The sequence below is a fragment of the Capricornis sumatraensis genome, chromosome 3, assembly GCF_032405125.1.
Source record: "Capricornis sumatraensis isolate serow.1 chromosome 3, serow.2, whole genome shotgun sequence".
Classification (NCBI taxonomy): domain Eukaryota; kingdom Metazoa; phylum Chordata; class Mammalia; order Artiodactyla; family Bovidae; genus Capricornis; species Capricornis sumatraensis.
The window spans coordinates 71,613,717-71,634,360 of NC_091071.1; the positions used below are offsets into that span (position 1 = coordinate 71,613,717).

General features: G+C 39.7%; 1 protein-coding gene across 2 annotated transcripts in view; it reads left to right on the forward strand.

Moving 5' to 3' along the window:
- ABCB11 (ATP binding cassette subfamily B member 11) overlaps positions 1-20,306 on the forward strand; it is an 84,580-nt gene extending 64,274 nt beyond the window's left edge. Inside the window, exons 21-27 of one of the 2 annotated variants that reach the window (XM_068967338.1) lie at positions 2,692-2,895; positions 5,941-6,182; positions 9,309-9,465; positions 10,589-10,786; positions 14,986-15,196; positions 16,928-17,073; positions 17,913-20,306. In XM_068967338.1, coding sequence (XP_068823439.1) covers positions 2,692-2,895; positions 5,941-6,182; positions 9,309-9,465; positions 10,589-10,786; positions 14,986-15,196; positions 16,928-17,073; positions 17,913-18,113 — 1,359 coding nt within the window. In that variant the 3' untranslated portion in view covers positions 18,114-20,306. Of the gene's footprint in view, positions 1-2,691; positions 2,896-5,940; positions 6,183-9,308; positions 9,466-10,588; positions 10,787-14,985; positions 15,197-16,926; positions 17,074-17,912 lie in introns of both variants that reach the window. The other variant, XM_068967336.1, reaches the window with a different exon arrangement.
- Positions 20,307-20,644: the final 338 nt, after the last annotated feature.

Sequence of the window (20,644 nt, forward strand, 5' to 3'; positions counted from 1 at the left end):
AGTCACCATCTACAGTGATTTTGGAGCCCAAGAAAATAAAGTCTGTCACTGTTTCCATCCTTTCCCCATCTATTTGCCAAGAAGTGATGGGACTGGATGGTATGATTTTAGTTTTTTGAATGTTGAGTTTTAAGCCAGCTTTTCCCCTCTCTTTCACTTTCAAGAGGTTCTTTTAGAATTACGTAGGTATTTCATATGAAATGGGAACTCGTGGGACTAGGGTACCCCAGAGCCACATTTTCTCTTGTTTCCAAAGCTGACAAACAGCAGTGAAAGCAAACTGTCTCCTCAGCAGTGCCGAGAATCAGTGCTATAGCATGAATCGAAATCTGTCAGGGTTTCGGATTTCCTGCAAGTTTAGTAACTGAGAACTTTTCCAAGTCTCCTTTCTCAGATTATTTTTAGGCCCAGAGGCTCGGATTCCATGGGACTTAATAGCGCCCCCCAGAGGGTGTATAGGTAAAAGCCTTCTTCCACAGGTGCTTGGGGTTATAAATTAGTTTTAGGAAAAGAGAAGTTGTTCTGAGCAGCTCAGGAAATCAAGGGAAAGATGGAAATGATCGCTATCTAGAATCCTGACACATTCCAAAGCCTGTGTATCTGAGTAATGGAGACTCAGCTGTGGTTTCTTAACCCCAGAACCTGTTGCCTTGTTCAGGAGACGTACCCACATGTACAAGGTGAGGCTACACCTTTATGAAATCAAGCATTTGGACTAAAGTGGTGAGAACTCACCTTGCCTCCCAACACTTCTACTCACTTTCCATTATAAAAAGGCAAAGAGGAAAAAAGTCATGGTTTGCCTGTGAGGCTCTTTCTGGAAGAAAAAACTTGCTGGATTGCCAGTGCCTTACTGTATGTATTTCTCAACTCCTACCAGTTCAACCAACAATATGGACAACGACATGGAGATTTTCAAAGGAATATAGAATCCTTTTACTGAGAGGAAAGTCCCTGTAAAATTTTTGTGTTGATCCTTCTAGGCTTTTTCTCTGGGACTTCCCTGGTGACTCAGACAATAAAGAATCTGTCTGAAATGCAGGAAACCCAGGTTTGATCCCTGGGTCAGGAAGATTCCCTGGAGAAGGGAATGGCTACCCACTGCAGTATCCTTGCTTGGAAAATTCCATGGACAGAGGAGACTGGCAGGCTACAGGCCATGGGATTGCAAACAGCTGAACATGACTGAGCGACTAACACATGCTTACATAGGTTTTTTCTGTGGAAATGTGTTTCTCACAGTCTTTGGGTTACACTCTGTGTATTATTTAGTAATCTTTCTTTTTTTTCTGTCAAGCAACCTAATGTGAGCATATTTTTGCCCTTATATATTCTTCTATGGGAGAAGGAAATGCCAACCCACTCCAGTGTTCTTGCCTGGAGAATCCCAGGGACGGGGGAGCCTGGTTGGCTGCTCTCTATGGGGTCGCACAGAGTTGGACACGACTGAAGTGACTTAGCAGCAGTAGCATTCTTCTATGATGAATTTTTAATGACTATATAATTCATTATTTTTATATATCACAATTTCTTAAAGAATTTCCCATTTAAGTCTCCTCCTTGTAAGTAATTTATATCATTTTACATCAGGCTTGGCATATTCTTGATTATTTTTTTAGTTCTTAAAATATAATCATTGGATCAAAATGTATAATCATTTTGAAAGGTTTTAATATGCATTATCTTGCTGCTTAAATAGTTTATACCAATTTTACTCCTACCATCTGAGTTTTCTGGTATCTAGTTCACCTTATTCTTGACCTTAGACTAAATAAATAAGCCATAAGCTCATTTCTACTATTTTTGCAACCTTCAATCTTCAAGGAGTTTTATAGGTTATTCATTATCACTAGAATTAATCTCTCACTGACTGCTCTAGCTCTGATACCCATGAAATGAGATTAGTCAATAGATGAGCTCCCAAGAAGCTGTGAATAAGATGAAATACTTTTATTAATCCGGCGTTCAAATGCTCTACGGGGGTATCATTATGTAGAAGATTCTCCCTTTTTTAAACATAGAACTACTACTATATGATCAGCGATTTCATTCTGAAGTATATATACCTGAAAGAATTGAAAGCAGGGACACAAACAAATACTTGTACACCCATGTTCATATCACCATTATTCATTATGGTCAAAAGCTGAAAGCAACTCAAGTGTTTATCAACAGCAATAAATAAACAAAATATACTCACTATGGAATATTGTTCAACTTTAAAATAAATAAAATTCTGATACCTGCTCTAACATGGATGAACCTTGAAAATATTATGCTTAGTAAAATCAGCTAGACATAGAGGGATAAATGTTGTATGGTTTCATTTGTATGTGGTACCTAGGATTGACGAAGTCACAGAGACAGAAAATAGGATAGAGGTTAACAGGAGCTGGAGAGAGGGAGGAAGGGGTGTTAATATTGATTGGGTATACAGTTTTTGTTAGACGATGAAGACGCTTTGGGAATAAATATGGTAATGGTTACATGACATTGTGAAGGTATTTAATACAACTGGTTTATACTTTTAGGAATGGCTAAAATGATAAACATTATGTTTTATATATATTATATATTACAATTTTATCATAATAATTTAAACAATCTATCTTTTTGCTATAAAACAACCTTCTCATAATGTTTAATCAGAGACTGCATATCTGAGGTTGTTCGATTGCTTTTGGTTTGCAGGCTACCGGCTCTCAGATTGGGATGATGGTCAATGCCTTCACTAACATCGCTGTGGCTATGATCATTGCCTTCTTCTTTAGCTGGAAGCTAAGCCTGGTTATAGTGTGCTTCTTCCCTTTCTTGGCTTTATCGGGAGCCATACAGACCAGAATGTTGATGGGATTTGCCACTCATGACAAGGAGTCCCTGGAAGTAGCGGGACAGGTAATCTCCTACACCGACTGTTCAGGCTGCTTATGGCTGCATGGCTATCAAACTGCTAAGGAATAGTACAAATAGGCCTAAGGAAGCTGTTAGCCTGCAATCACTCATGGTTAGAAACTTCCCATTAGCCTTTATCATATATGCCTCTGATGCTATGAGATCGAGCAGATGTGGAGAAATAGTGGGGCAAACACAGAGGTTACATGTTCAGTTTACTCCCATACAGTTATCTTTCCCCACATCCCAATTTGGCATAGTATCCTCCTTTGCGGGAGTGGATGGTTACCTTTATTGTCTGTTCTTCTTTTTTTTTTTCGCTTAATGGTTTCTGCAGGTCATACTACCAACACAGAAAGGAATTACCATCTTTTTGGCACACACTTTTAACTTTCACACTTCAGTATCTGCTAGACTTGTGGCAAATATCTTTCCCAAAGAGAACCATGAGATACATACAGCTTAGATCCTGTACACTTAGGCTGCAGCTATGCACTTTTAAGACTGTTCTAATTAAATCTGGTTATCAGAGATAAGTGAAGAGATGATGGCATAGACATTTATCAGGGACAAGAAATCATCCACAGACACATAAATACACCCTCCCCTTTTAATAAATTTACTATCAACTAAGGTTTGTCTCTTTGAAGAGGAAAAGTTAACATAGCCCAAGTAGGCAGAAGCCAAAAGAATTTTGTATGCCAGTGATAGAAGGTAGTCCACTTTTGTACCTTTTTTGGGATAGGACCCTAATTCAGAAATAGTAATTATTTACCCTAGAGTTTTCATTCCAATTCTAAAGAAAGGCAATGCCAAAGAATGTTCAAACTTCCGCACAACTGCACTCCTCTCACATGCTAGTAAAGTAATGTTCAAAATTCTCCAAGCCAGGCTTCAGCAATATGTGAACCGTGAACTTCCAGATGTTCAAGCTGGTTTTAGAAAAGGCAGAAGAAACACAGATCAAATTGCCAACATCCACTGGATCATTGAAAAAGCAAGAGAGTTCCAGAAAAACAGCTATTTCTGCTTCATTGACTATGCCAAAGCCTTTGATTGAGTGGATCACATTAAACTGTGGAAAATTCTGAAAGAGATGGGAATACCAAACCACCTGACCTGCCTCTTGAGAAACCTATATGCAGGTCAGGAAGCAACAGTTAGAATTGGACATGGAACAACAGACTGGAAAATAGGAAAAGGAGTACATCAAGGCTGTATATTGTCACCCTGCTTTTTTAACTTCTATGCAGAGAACATCATGAGAAACACTGGGCTGGAAGAAGCACAAACTGGAATCAAGATTGCCGGGAGAAATATCAATAACCTCAAATATGCAGATGACACCACCCTTATGGCAGAAAGTGAAGAGGAACTTAAAAGCCTCTTGATGAAAGTGAAAGAGGAGAGTGAAAAAGTTGGCTTAAAGCTCAACATTCAGAAAATGAAGATCATGGCATCTGGTCCCATCACTTCATGGGAAATAGATGGGGAAACAGTGAAAACAGTGTCAGACTTTATTTTGGGGGGTTCCAAAATCACTGCAGATGGTGACTGCAGCCATGAAATTAAAAGATGCTTACTCCTTAGAAAGAAAGTTATGACCAACCTAGATGGCATATTCAAAAGCAGAGACATTACTTTGCCAACAAAGGTCCGTCTAGTCAAGGCTATGGTTTTTCCTGTGGTCATGTATGGATGTGAGAGTTGGACTGTGAAGAAAGCTGAGCCCCGAAGAATTGCTGCTTTTGAACTGTGGTGTTGGAGAAGACTCTTGAGAGTCCCTTGGACTGCAAGGAGATCCAACCAGTCCATTTAGAAGGCGATCAGCCCTGGGATTTCTTTGGAAGGAATGATGCTAAAGCTGAAACTCCAGTACTTTGGCCACCTCATGAGAAGAGTTGACTCATCGGAAAAGACTCTGATGCTGGGAGGGATTGGGGGCAGGAGGAGAAGGGGACGACAGAGGATGAGATGGCTGGATGGCATCACCAACTCGATGGACATGAGTTTGAGTGAACTCTAGGAGATGGTGATGGCCAGGGAGGCCTGGTGTGCTGTGATTCCTGGGGTCGCAAAGAGTCGGACACGACTGAGCAACTGAACTGAACTGAGGGACTGAAACAAATACAAATTCATAGTATAGACTGAAAAATAAGCTTTATACTTAACTTTTCTTACATAATATTTTGTCAGGATAATTTTAAGAAATAAAATCTAATATTTCAAATTTATATTATGTAAACAATCTTCTGTCTCAGACACATCTAAAGAAACCATTTTGGACATTTCAAATGAATTCATAAAGAGAGCCTTCCGTACCATTTTTCTCCCTCTCCTCTCTTCCTCAACAATTAGAGGCAATGAAGCCATGTTCTCTTCAGTTCAGTTCAGTCACTCAGTCATGTCTGACTCTTTGTGACCCCATGAACCACAGCCCGCCAGGCCTCCCTGTCCATCACCAACTGCTGGAGTCTATCCAAACCCATGTCCATTGAGTCGGTGATGCCATCCAACCACCCTATCCCCTGTCGTCCCCTTCTCCTCCTGCACTCAATCTGTCCCAGCATCAGGGTCTTTTCCAATGAGTCAGCTCTTCGCATCAAGTGGCCAAAGTACTGGAGTTTCAGCTTCAGCATCATTCCTTCCAATGAACACCCAGGACTGATCTGCTTTAGGATGGACTGGTTGGATCTCCTTGCAGTCCAAGGGACTCTCAAGAGTCTTCTCCAACACCACAGTTCAAAAGCATCAATTCTTCGGCACTCAGCTTTCTTCACAGTCCAACTGTCACATTCATACATGACTACAGGAAAAACCATAGCCTTGACTAGACGGACCTTTGTTAGTAGTGAGTAGAACTTGAACTGATAGGATGTCTCAGGGTCTAGTCAAGTTGATTTCCAGCAACCTCTTTGTGTTCCCAGAAGATGTGATGTGTATCACCTTCTGCCATTTGCACTGGATCTAATCCATGTAACCACTGAAAATGTCATGAAAGTAGTTACCTCTGCTCTTTTATTTCTAAAGCTCTTTTTCCTTCTTCAGATTACAAATGAAGCCCTCAGTAATATCCGTACTGTGGCTGGGATTGGAAAGGAGAGGCAGTTTATAGAAGCGTTTGAGGCAGAACTGGAGAAGCCATACAAGACAGCCCTCCGAAAAGCGAATATTTACGGACTCTGCTTTGGTTTTTCCCAGTGCATCGTGTTTGTTGCTAATTCTGCCTCCTACAGATATGGAGGTTACTTAATTCCCAATGAAGGGCTCCATTTCAGCTATGTGTTCAGGTGAGGAATGTCTGGCTAAAATCATAAAAGATCAACATTCAAGGGAGGAATAGTCTGGTCCGATTTGTTAGTGGCTGCCATTTAAACCATCCCAAACTTGGTGTCTTAAACAGCTGAGATTTATTATTTCTTAAAGATTCTGTGGGTTTTCAGGGTGGTAATAGTTCTGGACTGTGCTGATTCAGTTAGGCTCCTGAGTGGCCTTCTGTCTCCATGTGGCCTGTTAGCAGCCTGTTTTCTTTGCTTTGTGCTCTTGGAAGACAGAAGATTGCCAGCCCCAGTGTGCACGTGCTTGCCAAGTCTCTGCATGCATCACATTTTCTAACATCTCTTTAGCCAAAGAAAGTTCAATATGACAAAGCCCAGATTCAAAGGAAAGAGGAATGTAACCCATCTTTTGATGAGAGGGTCTGATAAATGTTTCTCCTTTCTGCCCATGCTGCTCTCACACAGCTCTGACACTGGGTGGACGTCCTACAGTTCAGTTTATGCTGACACTGTTTACCTGGAGGTAGCATGGGATCCTCTCGCAGGTTAAGGACTTGGTGCTACAGGACTGCCTCTCCCTCAGTCCTCCATACCAACGCAAGCCTAGGTCACCTCCTGTGCTTCTCACCAACCAGCTAGAGACCCAGGGTTCCCATGACATCCTCTTCAGCTTTGATTTATATGCTAGAGTGTTTCATAGAACTCAGAGGAACACTTTACTTCCTAGATTACCAGTTCATTGGGCTTCCCGGGTGGCGTAGTCATAAAGAATCTGCCTGCCAATGCAGGAAGATGCAAGAGATGTGGGTTCAATACCTAGGTGGGAAGATCCCCTGGAGTAGGAAATGGCATGCAACTCCAGTATTTTTGCCTAGAAAATTCCATGGACAGAGGAGCCTGGCAGGCTCACAGGGCCACAAAGAGTCCGACATGACTGAACACACACAGCACACAGCTCAGAAACAGCCAGATGGAAGAGACCCAGAGGGTGTGCTGTGTGGGAAGGGCTTGGAGCTTTCATACTCTCTCCAGGAACGCCACTCTCCCAAGATCTCCACATCTTCTCCAAACCAGAGGCTCTATGAACTCTGTCTTTGGGGTTTTTTATGGAGGCTCCATCTTGTTAGACCTGATTAGTTAAATCATTGACCATCAGTCAAAGTCAATATCCAGCCTGTTCCCTTCCCTGAGGTCTGAGAAGGGACTGAAGTTCCATGTCTCTGATCACATGGTTGACTCTCCTGGCAACCAGGCCCCATCCTTAGGTTGTGTGTGTGTACTTAGTCACTCAGTCGTGTCTGACTCTTTGGGACCCCATGGGCTGTATCCTGTCACGTGCCTCTGTCCATGGAATTTTCCTGGAAAGAATACTGGAATGTACTGCCATTTCCTACTCCGGGGGATTTTCCTGACCCAGGGATCGAACCTGAATCTCTTGCCCACGTCTTTTGCATCTCCTGCATTGGCAGGTGGATTCTTTTCCCCGGTGCCACCTGGGAAACCCATCCTTAGGTTATCCAGAGTTTTCAGAAAAGCCAGTTCCTTAATGTAACAAAAGACACATTGATCCTCTCAAAATTGGGGAAATTCCACAGGTTTAGGAGCTCAAAGCCAGAAACTGACAGAAGACCAAATATATATTTCTTACTAGAAGTCCCAATATCAGAGGAGTAAAAAGTCACATTGCAAAGGAATGTGTATAGAGTAATAAGATTAATTAAGCATTTTCACAGTCTACCATATGGGTTAATGCTGAGAAAGCCTAGAAGCCTAAAATAAGACGGTTCATAGATCTACTTTATTTGAACTCTACTTCTTGCTAAGAAGGCACGTCTCCAGCTGACTCTTCCTAGGTAGAGAGAGCAAAGACCCAGTCAGGGGATTCATGTTCCTTTCTTATAGCTGGGGTCTGCTCTTCTAAGAAGATTAGCTTTGAGTCCAGTTTCTCACATTTCCAGAGCCTGAGGGTGTCAGGGTACCAAGGAACTGGGTGTACATGCATATGAGTGTGATGTGATGGGGTGGGGGACCTCGAAAGAATGAGGGGGAGATGGTCTGAGAAAACCCTGGAGGACATTAGGAAAATCAGTCCTAGTAAAAGTCTGCTCTCGAGTCATGAACCAGTTCTGTCTTCTTGCCTTCTATCTTCTCCTAGAAATAAAAGAAAACTTTTCTCCTGTCCCACTACACCCCCCACCCACCAGAAAGTATCTTTTCTAAATTTTTGTGTATTTAGAGCTACTAACGCCAAATTGGAAATCACAAACTGTTGACTTATTTAGTTTAGATAAGATTTTTGAAGAATTATTTGCCAACATGTAAAAATCAGAGACAATAGAAAACTCCTGATTTCTGCCTTCGCTTTAAAAACTGAAAGATGACCTCCCATCACTTCCTGTTTTATTCCAGGTGCTTATCATTGCTTTAAGCTTTGAACTGGGATCCTAGAGATGTTTGAGTTTGCAGATCTGCCCTAAAACCGTTTCTGCTTATAAACTGAGCAGTAAAACATACAAAGAGTTGGACGCAACTGAGCGACTAAGCAACTAAGCACAAGCACACACAATGTGCATAAGCTGGGATGCGCAGAAGGATTCAGGCAATCACATCTTTCTCATGCTGTCTGAAGAATGAATTACATGCTTGCTTGGCACAGAATTGATGCTTATATCACCAATCATTTTCACACACTGATCATAGATTCATAGAATGTTAACATTGTATTGGATTGACCAAAATGTTCATTTTGGTTTTTCCATAACAACTTTGAAAAAGTTCCAATGAACTTTTTCATTGCCCCTAATAAAAAAGTCCAAGGCAATCTGGTGATCTTTCAACTACTCTTTTTTTTCCCCCAAGAAGTCTTTTTCTCAAACAACTTTTTTTTAAAAGCTGCTCTACTTGAAGCTGGGTTTGGAAGTTTGAACTCCCTTGTGCAATCCTCCCCTCACCCTTTCTTGTTAGAACACAACTTAAACACCATTCATCTCCCCATCTTCCCATTCCCAGATAAGTCTAAAGAGACCTGTTCAAGGCTGCTTAGTCCTTTCCAAGGCTAGACCCCCCAAACTCTGGCCTCTTAGGCCACCACACCAACCACACTGCCCCCTTTCTAGCTGGGTGTCTGTCTGATTGCAGGGTGATCTCTTCAGTTGTACTGAGTGCGACAGCTCTTGGGAGAGCCTCCTCTTACACACCAAGTTATGCCAAAGCTAAAATCTCAGCTGCACGCTTTTTCCAACTGCTGGACCGACGACCCGCAATCAATGTGTATAGCAGTGCAGGTGAAAGATGGGTAAGTATTGGAGGTGGGGGTAAGGAGTGCAGTGTGTGTCTGCTGGACAGCATTGGGGCTGCTTATTTAAGACCACTTAGCTCTGAAATTGTGTAGTAGATGGGTGCATTCATATGCACTCAGAATGAGCAGATAGTAGATTTATTAATGTAAAGGAATGAAGTACATTAGCATTAAAATTATTCATAAAGCTGGCGTTTGAATAAGGCAATTCTATCCAGTGAATACTTGTTTTATAATACACAGTCACTATAAAACACACTTAATTCGAGAATGAATGAGGCTATAAGTCTTTGAGACTTGCACAATCACTGTGATTTTACTGATGTTCTGCTATGGAATGTAGAAAAACCAGTTTCTCCTGTCCTGTAATACTGACTTATTTCATGTTTATCTCAGTTCCACGTACCTTCATGTGGACGCTCAGAAAATCAATTTGATCTCAATGAAATATCACTTTTTCTGATTAATAGTTCCTACAGGTGTCTTTTTAGGTCTTCCTTGCTTGATTTTTAATATCCCAGTATGTTCAAGAGAGCAAAACAACCTAAACTCTAGTAAAGTTAACTAAATTCAGAAGTCTTAAAATTGGTCAAATGCCCCATTTCTCCTTTAGTTCAGTAAAAGGCAAGTCTCTGTGTGGTTTATTAAATGTCTATCCCTTTCTAGAGTTCACATGTCAGATAGTGCAACTGAAGGTTTTCACCTTTGCAATTCAGAGTTCAAGTAACTTTCTGTGGAGGTCATTTCAAGTGTAAAGTTATTATTTTAAATATTTGGGGAAACAAAACTATAGGAGTTTGCATAGTTACTGGCTTCTGTGATGTAATCATCTCTTTTCTTCTCTTCCATGCAGAATGACTGACAAGGAAGTCCCCTTAGGTTATAATGGGAATATTTGATCTGATCAAATATCTTTAAACTCAATGCCCCACCCTCCGTTTATTCTACATCTGTTAAAATAGGGAATAGAATGCTGTTTCATTAAGTTGCTGTCCTTATACTTTGCATTTTGGCAGCTTGTTGTTGAAGGTATCTTAAGCAAGGATTTAAAACTCAGGTGCATTCTCAACAGTCTAGACACTAGTAGGAGAATATATAATTCTAATCTTTTCATCCACAGGACAACTTCCGGGGACAGATTGACTTTGTTGACTGTAAATTTACATATCCTTCCCGCCCTGATGTACAAGTTCTGAATGGTCTTTCAGTGTCTGTTGGTCCAGGGAAAACCCTGGCATTTGTTGGGAGCAGCGGATGTGGTAAAAGCACCAGCGTTCAGCTGTTGGAACGTTTCTATGATCCTGACCAAGGGAAGGTGGTAAGCAATGCAAATGCCTTTGAAAATTTAGCTTTCTGCAGAGGATCTCCAACTTCTTAAAGGGGGTCTTCAAGGTTGTGCCTTACCAGACTCATTCTGAAGCGCTTGCCTCGGGCAATATTCTCCAGTTCCAGTCATTTGCTGCTTGACCTGATTCTACCTCACAATTTCTAATGTTAGATTCATTCTTCCCAGTTCCAGATGGTCTCCTGACCAGATAGGCAAAGAAAACTGCAAAGCTGGAGATGAATGTATTTAATAGAAGCATTCACTTACCTGTAAATGGGGCAGAAAGTGCAGACTAATCAAGAAACTAATGACTGGGAACAGAAAAAGTGGGGGATGATGAGAAACACAATGATAAATGAGTAAGAAAGGGAATTTAATATGAAAAATCCGAGACAATCCTGGTTCAAGAAGCTAAAGTCTAAATAATATAAGGGTCTCAAATTGGTAGTCATGTGCCTTAAATCTTTGGTAAAGATATTTGAAAAATTGGTGGCTTGTTTTGTTGCTTATTTTCTACAGAATTTCTTTCTCTTCTTTTCTTTTTCCTTTCTATCTTTCCAAATAATATCTGCAGAGGAGTACAAAGTAAAATAAGAAATATTTGTAAAAACAAAGCAAAACAAAACAAAACCAGCCTTTTATTCCACCATTTCCACCCCACCCCCCTTTTTCTGCTCAAAGGTAACTATTTTTAATCACTTGATGTTTTTAGATCTCCCAACAATTACCTCAGTGTCCCTAAATAATATGCTCATGTTGCTATTTCTTGATTTAACAAATTTAGACCCTCTGTTGATTTATTTGCAAGAGATGGAATTTAGCTTCCCTTCCTCCTCTCACCTCCTTTGACCCACCTCCTCCCAATATGGTTATACTACTTTTAAAAGCTCTTCTTTTTGAAAATTTAATTAATACAGTTTTGTTTCTTTCCCATCACCTGCAGATAACATTTCTTGAATTCTCATTTTCTAAGATGAGATTAGCAATTCTACCTCTATTTTCACTTTTTTCTCCCCCTCCCTTTTTTTTTTTTTTTTTTGCCTCTCAATCCCTAATAGCTACACTTTTATTTTATCAAGAATATAAAATGCTTGCATTTTGTTTATACTATTTACAGCTTTTCCTCTAGGCTGATTCTAAAAGTTGAAAATCTATTAACTTTTCTTATGGCTATGGAAATGTTCATCTCACAGTTAAGGAGTGAGGTACATTAGCATCACAGTTTCTTTTCTTGCTTTCCTGAAAGACTTTCTTTCTTTCTTGTAATCTCTGCCTTTATAAAATCTTTAGGTTCTTCCCATGTTCTACATTGATACTTATTCTGAGGAGCCTGCTTCTTTCCTTTATTTCTGCCACAACCTGGACTAATTGCATCCTATATCTGTTCAGCAATTGTCAGTCTATGAGTTTCCCACAGTATCTTTTGGATTCGGTCCATTATTTCCTAGTTCATGTATTTTCCTCTTTCTTTGGTTTCCCCTCTTATTTTGTTGGAGTGCATCTGTAAGTAGTTTTCTAAGAAATGATTCAGAGGTGTGGGTCTGATTGAATCCACATATTTTGAAAAAGGACTTTCTGATACCCCTGAATAATGTAATTGTCATTACAATGAGGATAGAAAACATGATGAAGAGAAATGCTAAGGGAAATTTGAAAGAGGTAACTAAAGTTTCCTTTGCATAAAGCAAAACAGGGAAACAAGCAAACTGATAGTGGTAAAATCCAGGAAATTATGAAAATAAGGAGTAAGAGTTGATTTTCTGAAGATTATAGTCACTTCTTTTATTAATTTTAGGTATAGGGATTTTATTTGTTTGAAATTATTTGGTGATTGATGACTCTAGGAAGTCCATGGCACTGGGGGTCTGATCTCTCCAAAGGAGAGGATCCAGTTTAACCAAACGTCAGATCTTTCATGACTGTCACCTGGGTAGACAGTGAACTAACTACATGACAGGCAGGAATTCGCATCCTTCATGTTCAACTTCTTTAACATTAACTTGCATATTAAGCATATTTCTCTGAATGTACTCAGCGAATGTTCTGGTCACAGATAGAAAGCAATGCCCATGAAAAATATCAGTATGTTTCCTTGCATTTCATAGACACAATGTATTTTATTACATCATTGTAAAACTTTCTTACAGACATTTTTCATTTAGAAAAATACCACCTTTAATGCAATTTTTAAAAATTCTCTTTGCTCTTATGGAAGCTAACAAATGCAGGCATTCAACATTTTTAGCATTTAATTGGGTGCCTATGTCAGATTTGTTGGAGAAGGAAATGGCAACCCACTCCAGTGTTCTTGCCTGGAGAATCCCAGGGACGGGGGAGCCTGGTGGGCTGCCATCTATGTGGTCGCACAGAGTCGGACACGACTGCAGTGACTTAGCAGCATGTCAGACTTTATTTTTTGGAGCTCCAAAATCACTGCAGATGGTGACTGCAGCCATGAAATTAAAAGACACTTACTCCTTGGAAGGAAAGTTATGACCAAGCTAGATAGCATATTGAAAAGCAGAGACATTACTTTGCCAACAAAGGTCTGTCTAGTCAAGGCTGTGGTTTTTCCAGTGGTCATGTATGGATGTGAGAGTTGGACTGTGAAGAAAGCTGAGTGCTGAAGAATTAATGCTTTTGAACTGTGGTGTTGGAGAAGACTCTTGAGAGTCCCTTGGACTGCAAGGAGATCCAACCAGTCCATTCTAAAGGAGGTCAGCCCTGGGTGTTCTTTGGAAGGAATGATGCTAAAGCTGAAGCTCCAGTACTTTGGCCACCTCATGCGAAGAGTTGACTCATTGGAAAGGACTCTGATGCTGGGAGGGATTGGGGGCAGGAGGAGAAGGGGACGACAGGATGAGATGGCTGGATGGCATCACGGACTCGATGGACATGAGTTTGCCTGAACTCCGGGAGTTGGTGATGGACAGGGAGGCCTGGCGTGCTGCAGTTCATGGGGTCCCAAAGAGTCAGACACGACTGAGCGACTGAACCGAACTGAACTGATGATGTGCCCAGATTAGTTCCTGTGGGAAATTCTAAGGAACATGAACCATGTCTTCTGTTTTCTGGGAGCTTACTCTCAGAATACTCTCATATAGACAACAATCAGCAAACAGTTCCAGTACTTAATTAAGTATTAGTGCTTTGCAGTGTGTAAGTACTATGGAAAATGCATAAACGAAGAGGAGCAAGGGCTAATTGTTGGGGAATGCCATATACTTTTTCTAGTAGTGTTTGTGTTTTATGCTGCCAACATATTATCTAAAATATAGTATATCCATACTACTTAACATAATCTTTTTCTGAAATCATGGGGCTAAATACTTTATAGTAGTATGTTAGACATACTATCCTTTTGCTGTCCTAGGTCTTTTAAGTGAAAGAGCACAAATGGTAGATATTTGAATTCCTGTGCTCAACTGCCTAAATAAATCGTGTTGTTGTCGTTGTTGTTCAGTCACTAGGTTGTGTCCTACTCTTTGCAACCACATGAACTGCAGCTCACCAGGCCTCCCTGCCCCTCATTATCTCCTGGAGTTTGCCCAAGTTTATGTCCATTGAGTCCATGATGCTATTCAATCATAAAAATAGATCATGAGTTCCTAGAAAATAGAGATTTTTTTTTTCTATATTATACCAAAGACTGCCTAGCATGGTACCTTTGTGGCAGGTTATTCTGTATATATCTGTTGGTTGACCAAGTGAATAAATATACTTTCTTACTGGGATTCATTATCTTCAATCATTCAGAGGTTAGTATCATTGAAATCAATGGGTTTGAGTCTTATATTGTCCAATAGCTTTACATAGGAAACCCCATTTCATAACCCATGGAGTCTCAAAATTGAGCAATTATGTGTACTTGGAGAGGATGTGCTACACCCGAAGATAAGGGAAGTTTCTGTTTTCTGAACTAGATAATGTGCCTTTCTTGTTTGATATCACCTGTAGAGCTAGAGTTTGGGAAACGAACAAACAAAACCGTGTCTGATCACAACTTTGACACCGCTTCTGGCAGACACCACCTCCAGAGGTCAAAGGCAACATAATTTATTTCCAAGAATCCTGAGCTTGTTGTCTCTTAAGCAAAGCACGCACTTGCATAACACTAACTCTAGGACTTGAGCTTTCCTCACTGCTGGAATTCTAAAACTCAGGGCTCTGGTTGTCGTTTCTGTTGGCAGATGATAGATGGGCATGACAGCAAAAACGTAAACATCCAGTTCCTCCGCTCAAACATTGGAATCGTTTCCCAGGAACCAGTGTTGTTTGCCTGTAGCATAATGGACAACATCAAGTATGGAGACAACACCAAAGAAATCCCTATGGAAAAGGTTATAGAAGCTGCGAAGCAGGCTCAGCTGCATGACTTTGTAATGTCCCTCCCAGAGGTAGGTGCACAGTCAGAGTCGTTCCTGATGGGAGACAGGGAGAGAGCAGAAAAACAACCAGAAAGTCATTATGACTGTAGCTCAAGGAGAAGGTCAAAGGCAACACAACTTATTCCCCAGTGCCCTGGGATTGTCTCAGCCTTTTAAGCAAAATAAATGTCCTTCATCAACATAATCTTTAGGGCTTTATAAAATTTTTTTTGATGTGGACCATTTTTAAAGTCTTTATTAAATTTGTTACAATATTGCTTCTGTTGTTTGTGTTCTGGCTTTTTTACTTTGACCGAACCCACAATCTCTGTATTGCAAAATGAAGTCTTAACCACTGAATTGCCAGGAAAGTCCCTAATCGTTAGTTTTGAACAGTATTATATTATCCAGTGCAAGGTATGTTATAGAACTTGTTGTACAAAAAGTAATACCACATTAAGCATCAGCTTGCCTGTGTGTGCTTAGTCACTCGGTTATGTCCAGCTCTTTGTGACTCCATGGACTGTAGACTTCCAGGCTCTGTTCATGGGATTCCTCAGGCAAGAATACTGGAGTGAGTGGCTGTTCCCTTCTCCAGGGGATCTTTCTGACCCAGGGATTGAACCCAGATCTCCTGCACTGCAGACAGATTCTTTACAGTCTGAACCACTAGGGAAGCTGTGAGTATCAGCTTAGCATAATGGAAAAAAAAAAAAAAATCCTGAGATTTGGAGCAGACGTTGATTTGAATCCAAGTGAGGTCACTTTCTAGTGTAAAGTTACTTCTGTAACTTTGGGACAGCTACTTTTCTTTTCTGAGACTCAGTCATCTACAAAAAGGTAAAAGATAACTTAGAATGAAAGAGTATACAAAATAGCCACAAAAAAGAAAGCTGCTTCTGTTATTACTGTCATTGTCATTCCATTACTTGGCAGCAACTATTATACATGTAGAGTAAGCTGCACTTGGTTTGGAGTAAGTCTCACTTTCCCAGAGCCAAGTCTGAATGCAGTGTAACATTGACCCTAAATTTTTCGATCCACCAATGCTCTTTCTTGGTGTTCAATCACAAAGAAAATGAAAACATGAAAACTAAAAAATTTTCAAAAAAGAAACTGAAAAATAGGTAATAAGGAGGAAATTATTTCTGTGAACATTAAATGATAATCTGACTAGAGTAGTTAGTACCATACCTGATGCACAGTAAATACTCTGTGAATGTAACTTATTTTACACAAGCCTTCATCAAGGGATTCTCTTCCATAATTTCATAAAAATGACAAATATGTGAACTAGTTATTAATATCTGAATTTTCAGATGAGTTTTCAGCTCACAGAAATTTTAATAATTTGTTCATGATCACAGAAGGCTTGCATTCCAGAACAATGCCACCTCAACAAGGAAATGGATGAGAAGATCTCCCAAAGGTCCTGACATTCTAGGACCATTCTGTCTTGGAAAGATCTTCCAGACAGGAGATTGGAAATCAGGGAATCTTATATCAGGGAAGATCTCATACTAAGGAGAAAGAGATCAAAAAATAAATACAGAGAAAAGGATGCAAAGTCCCCTTGTTTTCCAGCATGAAAGGTCACAAATGCCATATTTTTTTAAGATCCTAGATGGATTTGAAGTCCTTTATAGAAATAATTCACAATTTCAAAAAACAACAAATTGTTTAAATCCTGAGGAGTCATTGATGGGGGCTCCATAAAGCACAGGAGCATGCTTCTGGTTCTGAAATTTACCATATGTTTTCCAGAAATATGAAACTAATGTTGGGTCCCAGGGGTCTCAACTGTCTCGAGGAGAGAAACAACGCATTGCTATTGCTCGGGCTATCGTACGGGATCCGAAAATCTTGCTGCTAGATGAAGCTACTTCTGCCTTAGACACAGAAAGTGAAAAGGTAGTTATTGATTTTCTAAGCCTTAGACCATCGTAAATTAGTCTCTTGCTGTAATATTTGTCCTTATAAAATGATAGTATTGTTAATTTTCTGATTCACAGTAGAAATGGCTACTCCTTTGCAGAACCAAGAGACAATAGTTTAGAGAAAGAATTTAAAATAGGATTGCTTCAAATAAAAAAAAATTTAAGTTTAAAATAAGAATTGTTTTTAAAATTGTTTTTAAAATTGTTTAGGTTAGGTGACATTTTTTTCAAGGGCAAATGATTAGCTATCTTAAGTAAAATAAAATAATCCTGGCCATCTGTTAGGCATTTCATATTTTACAGTTCTAAAGTTCTGCTGCAGAGAAGATGGGAAGCATACAAAACAAAGAGGTGGTTTCTGACATGCATTTTGCATAAAAGTAAATGCAATTGGGCAAAACACAATTATGAAATTTACCATTTATAATTAACTCCTTAAAAATTAGGATTCTGTTTTGGAGACAGCTAAATTGTCCTCAATGAAGAATGGTAGGGAATGACCACCTAACGGCTACCTTACATTGTTTTCCTGGTTTTATTTTATTAATATTGAACTAGACCATTGAGTAATGTAAACTTACTTCATGGTCTCATAGTTTGGTTCATTACAGGTTCAGTGAAATTTTTCAGCCTGTGGACTGCCATTTAAATCATTGATGCATTGCATTCAGCAAGTATTTTTTTAGACCTCTCTCTTGTATCAAGCCCTGAATATAGTGATGTTACTCAGGTGGCATGAAGCAGAACTCAGGCAATAGCAGACTAGGGAACAAACATATGTCTTTGCACCAACTTTCCATCTTCTCTTTGTAGACAGTGCAAGTGGCCCTGGACAAAGCCAGAGAAGGTCGAACCTGCATTGTCATTGCTCATCGTTTGTCCACCATCCGGAACTCAGATATTATTGCCGTCATGTCACAGGGGACAGTGATTGAAAAGGGGACCCATGAAGAACTGATGGCTCAGAAAGGGGCCTATTACAAACTTGTTACCACAGGCGCCCCCATCAGTTGACCTGACTTGTGAGATTCATGCACAGATGGTACACCAACTACAGGAGTGCCAAGGACTGTTTTATGTTTTTTGTTTTTCTTTAAGCAGAAATAATGATATTTTACTTTTACAGACATACATTGGACCTGAGCTAGTTGACCTTCAATAATAATTTAGTTTTAAATGTCTGTATATAGAAAATGAAAGAAACCAGGGTCATCGGCAGTAAGAATCCAGTGTTAAGCAGCCATCATCCAGTGCTTTCACCAGCCCCAGTTATTCCATGGGAATTAGCGAGACATCGTGATGTGGAGGAAATAAGACTTGCAGTTCACCAGGGGCAGAGAAACATCCCTTGCATTTTGAACACTTGAGGTACACAGAGCCTGGTCTAGACTAGACACTTGACAAATATCTACTGAGCTGCACCAAGGTCATATGCAGAAGAACAGAAGGACTGAAGACTGGCTGTTTTCTGATTGAAGTTTTCTTGCATGTGAAAGCAGATTCATCCATCTCGAAGGATGAGGAGAGAAAGGAGGACTTATACTTTGGACACTCTCAGACTGAAAGGGGCAGAAAAAGGCAGGTGTTAAAAAGGGTTTACCAGTCAGGAATGTTGATTTATAGAGTCAAGGTGTAGTACGTGGGTGGTGAAGTCCTCAACTACTGGACTAGGTTCTGCCACGTGGCTGGAGCAGGGGGCTCCATCCTGGGTCTTGTACTCCTCTTCACCCCTGTTCACATGGGTTGCTGTCCTTTGTTTCCCCAAGGCCCAGCATGAAGTGAAAATAGTGGACTTTACCTTGTGTAAGTGTTTTCTTCCCATGGCCAACAAAAGAAATTCTGCCTACAAAGGAAGCCTGAGCTATTATGTCGAGGTATATTATTTATGTCTCGGGTCTAGTGTTTCCTGGTGAATAACCACGCAGGTGGTTTAGCAGGCTAACTAGTTACAACAGAAGAACGGATGGTTGTGAAGTCAGAAAGGGAGAGGGTAGAGGGCAGCATTCTACTTATGACAAACGGCAGGGATAAGTTGCAGAATAAAGATGCCTTCAAGAAGGAATTAAGCTTTGTAGGAAGCACGTGCTTATCCTGTAATACTGAAGAAGAAAGACCAACATCCATTTGTTTTAAGTTTTTGTTTCAGAAGAAGAACATAAGCTATGTGCTAGGAGGCTGCCAGTTTCCTGGAATAGACTGGATGATTAAATTATTTTTAAATAAGATACTTCAAAGTTTTTGATGAGAGGGAAGAACTTGACTGGAGAGAGTTTGAAATGATTTGGGAAAACATTTGAATTACAACTTCAAAAATACAGAAGTAAATAAAGTTGCAAGTTTATTTTACAATGTCAGGGACTGCCAATGTCTTCATTTTTGTCTTATATCCTGTACCACTTGTGAAGATTTGGTTTCTACAATTTTGCATTATTGTGTCTCAGGTGATGGAAAGACTTGCTTAATCTGTTGTGACTGACATTATCTCAAGTCTTTCTGTAATTTCTAACGTTTTCAGGATGGGTTCTGTTGTGTTCAACCTCTTTCCATAACCCCAGTTAATAAAACTTTGTGGAAGAAAAAAATACAAGGATTGGAAGATAAATTTTTCTGAGGGTAGGACAAAAAGACCTGAAAAGTAGAAAAAGACTTAGAGGAACAATTCAGGAGATGCAATAGTTAGCTAACAGCAGTTCTGGAAAGAAAATTCAGAGAAAACTGAGGGGAAACATGATTAAATAGTCCAAGAATATGTCCCATAGTTGAAGGATATGAATTTCCAACTTGAAAGAGTTCACAAATTGTCAAATATAATAAATAAAGATCTTACCTGGGCACACCATTATGCAGTTTTGGAAAACTAAGGCAAAGGAGAAGATACTCAAAGCTTCCAAGAGAAGGGGAATGAATAATGAAGAAGCATGACATAGGACCTCTTGGCTGTGACACTGAAAGTCAGAAGACCTAAAGATTTGCCTTCAGAATTCTGAGGGAAAAATTATTTCTGTTCTGGAATTTTATTCCCAGCAAACTATTCTCAAGAATGAGAGATGCCTAAAGAAATTCTGCTGTGTAAGAGTTTCAAAATTGTGTGGAAGCAGGTGCCTATAAACCAGAAATGTTACTATTTGAGAAAAAAAATAGAAGAACTGACCTCCAACTTTTTGTCTAGAAACACTTTTTCATGTAGTTACTCTAGGTCTATTCTACCTGTGCTCTTGGGAAATTATTTCAATAAAAAGATACTTTGAATTTAATGATGCAGTCACACATACAATTTTTGGCAACTGTACACTCGTTTAAAACTGTAAATCCAGTAATATTTTGATGTTATGTCCTTAAAGAGGAAAATACATAGGGTCATAATTAGATATAGTTCACTACACATTTTTTTAATGCGTTAAAGGTAAGTTTCCTATCCTAAGAAAATATCAGAATTTTCTCATCAGTCTGTTTTAGGATCCCACGTTATATTTCCAACTAATGAGTTGAATTTATTAATATGTCTTATGCATGTAGAATCTCTCTGCAATCAGATCAATAAGGAT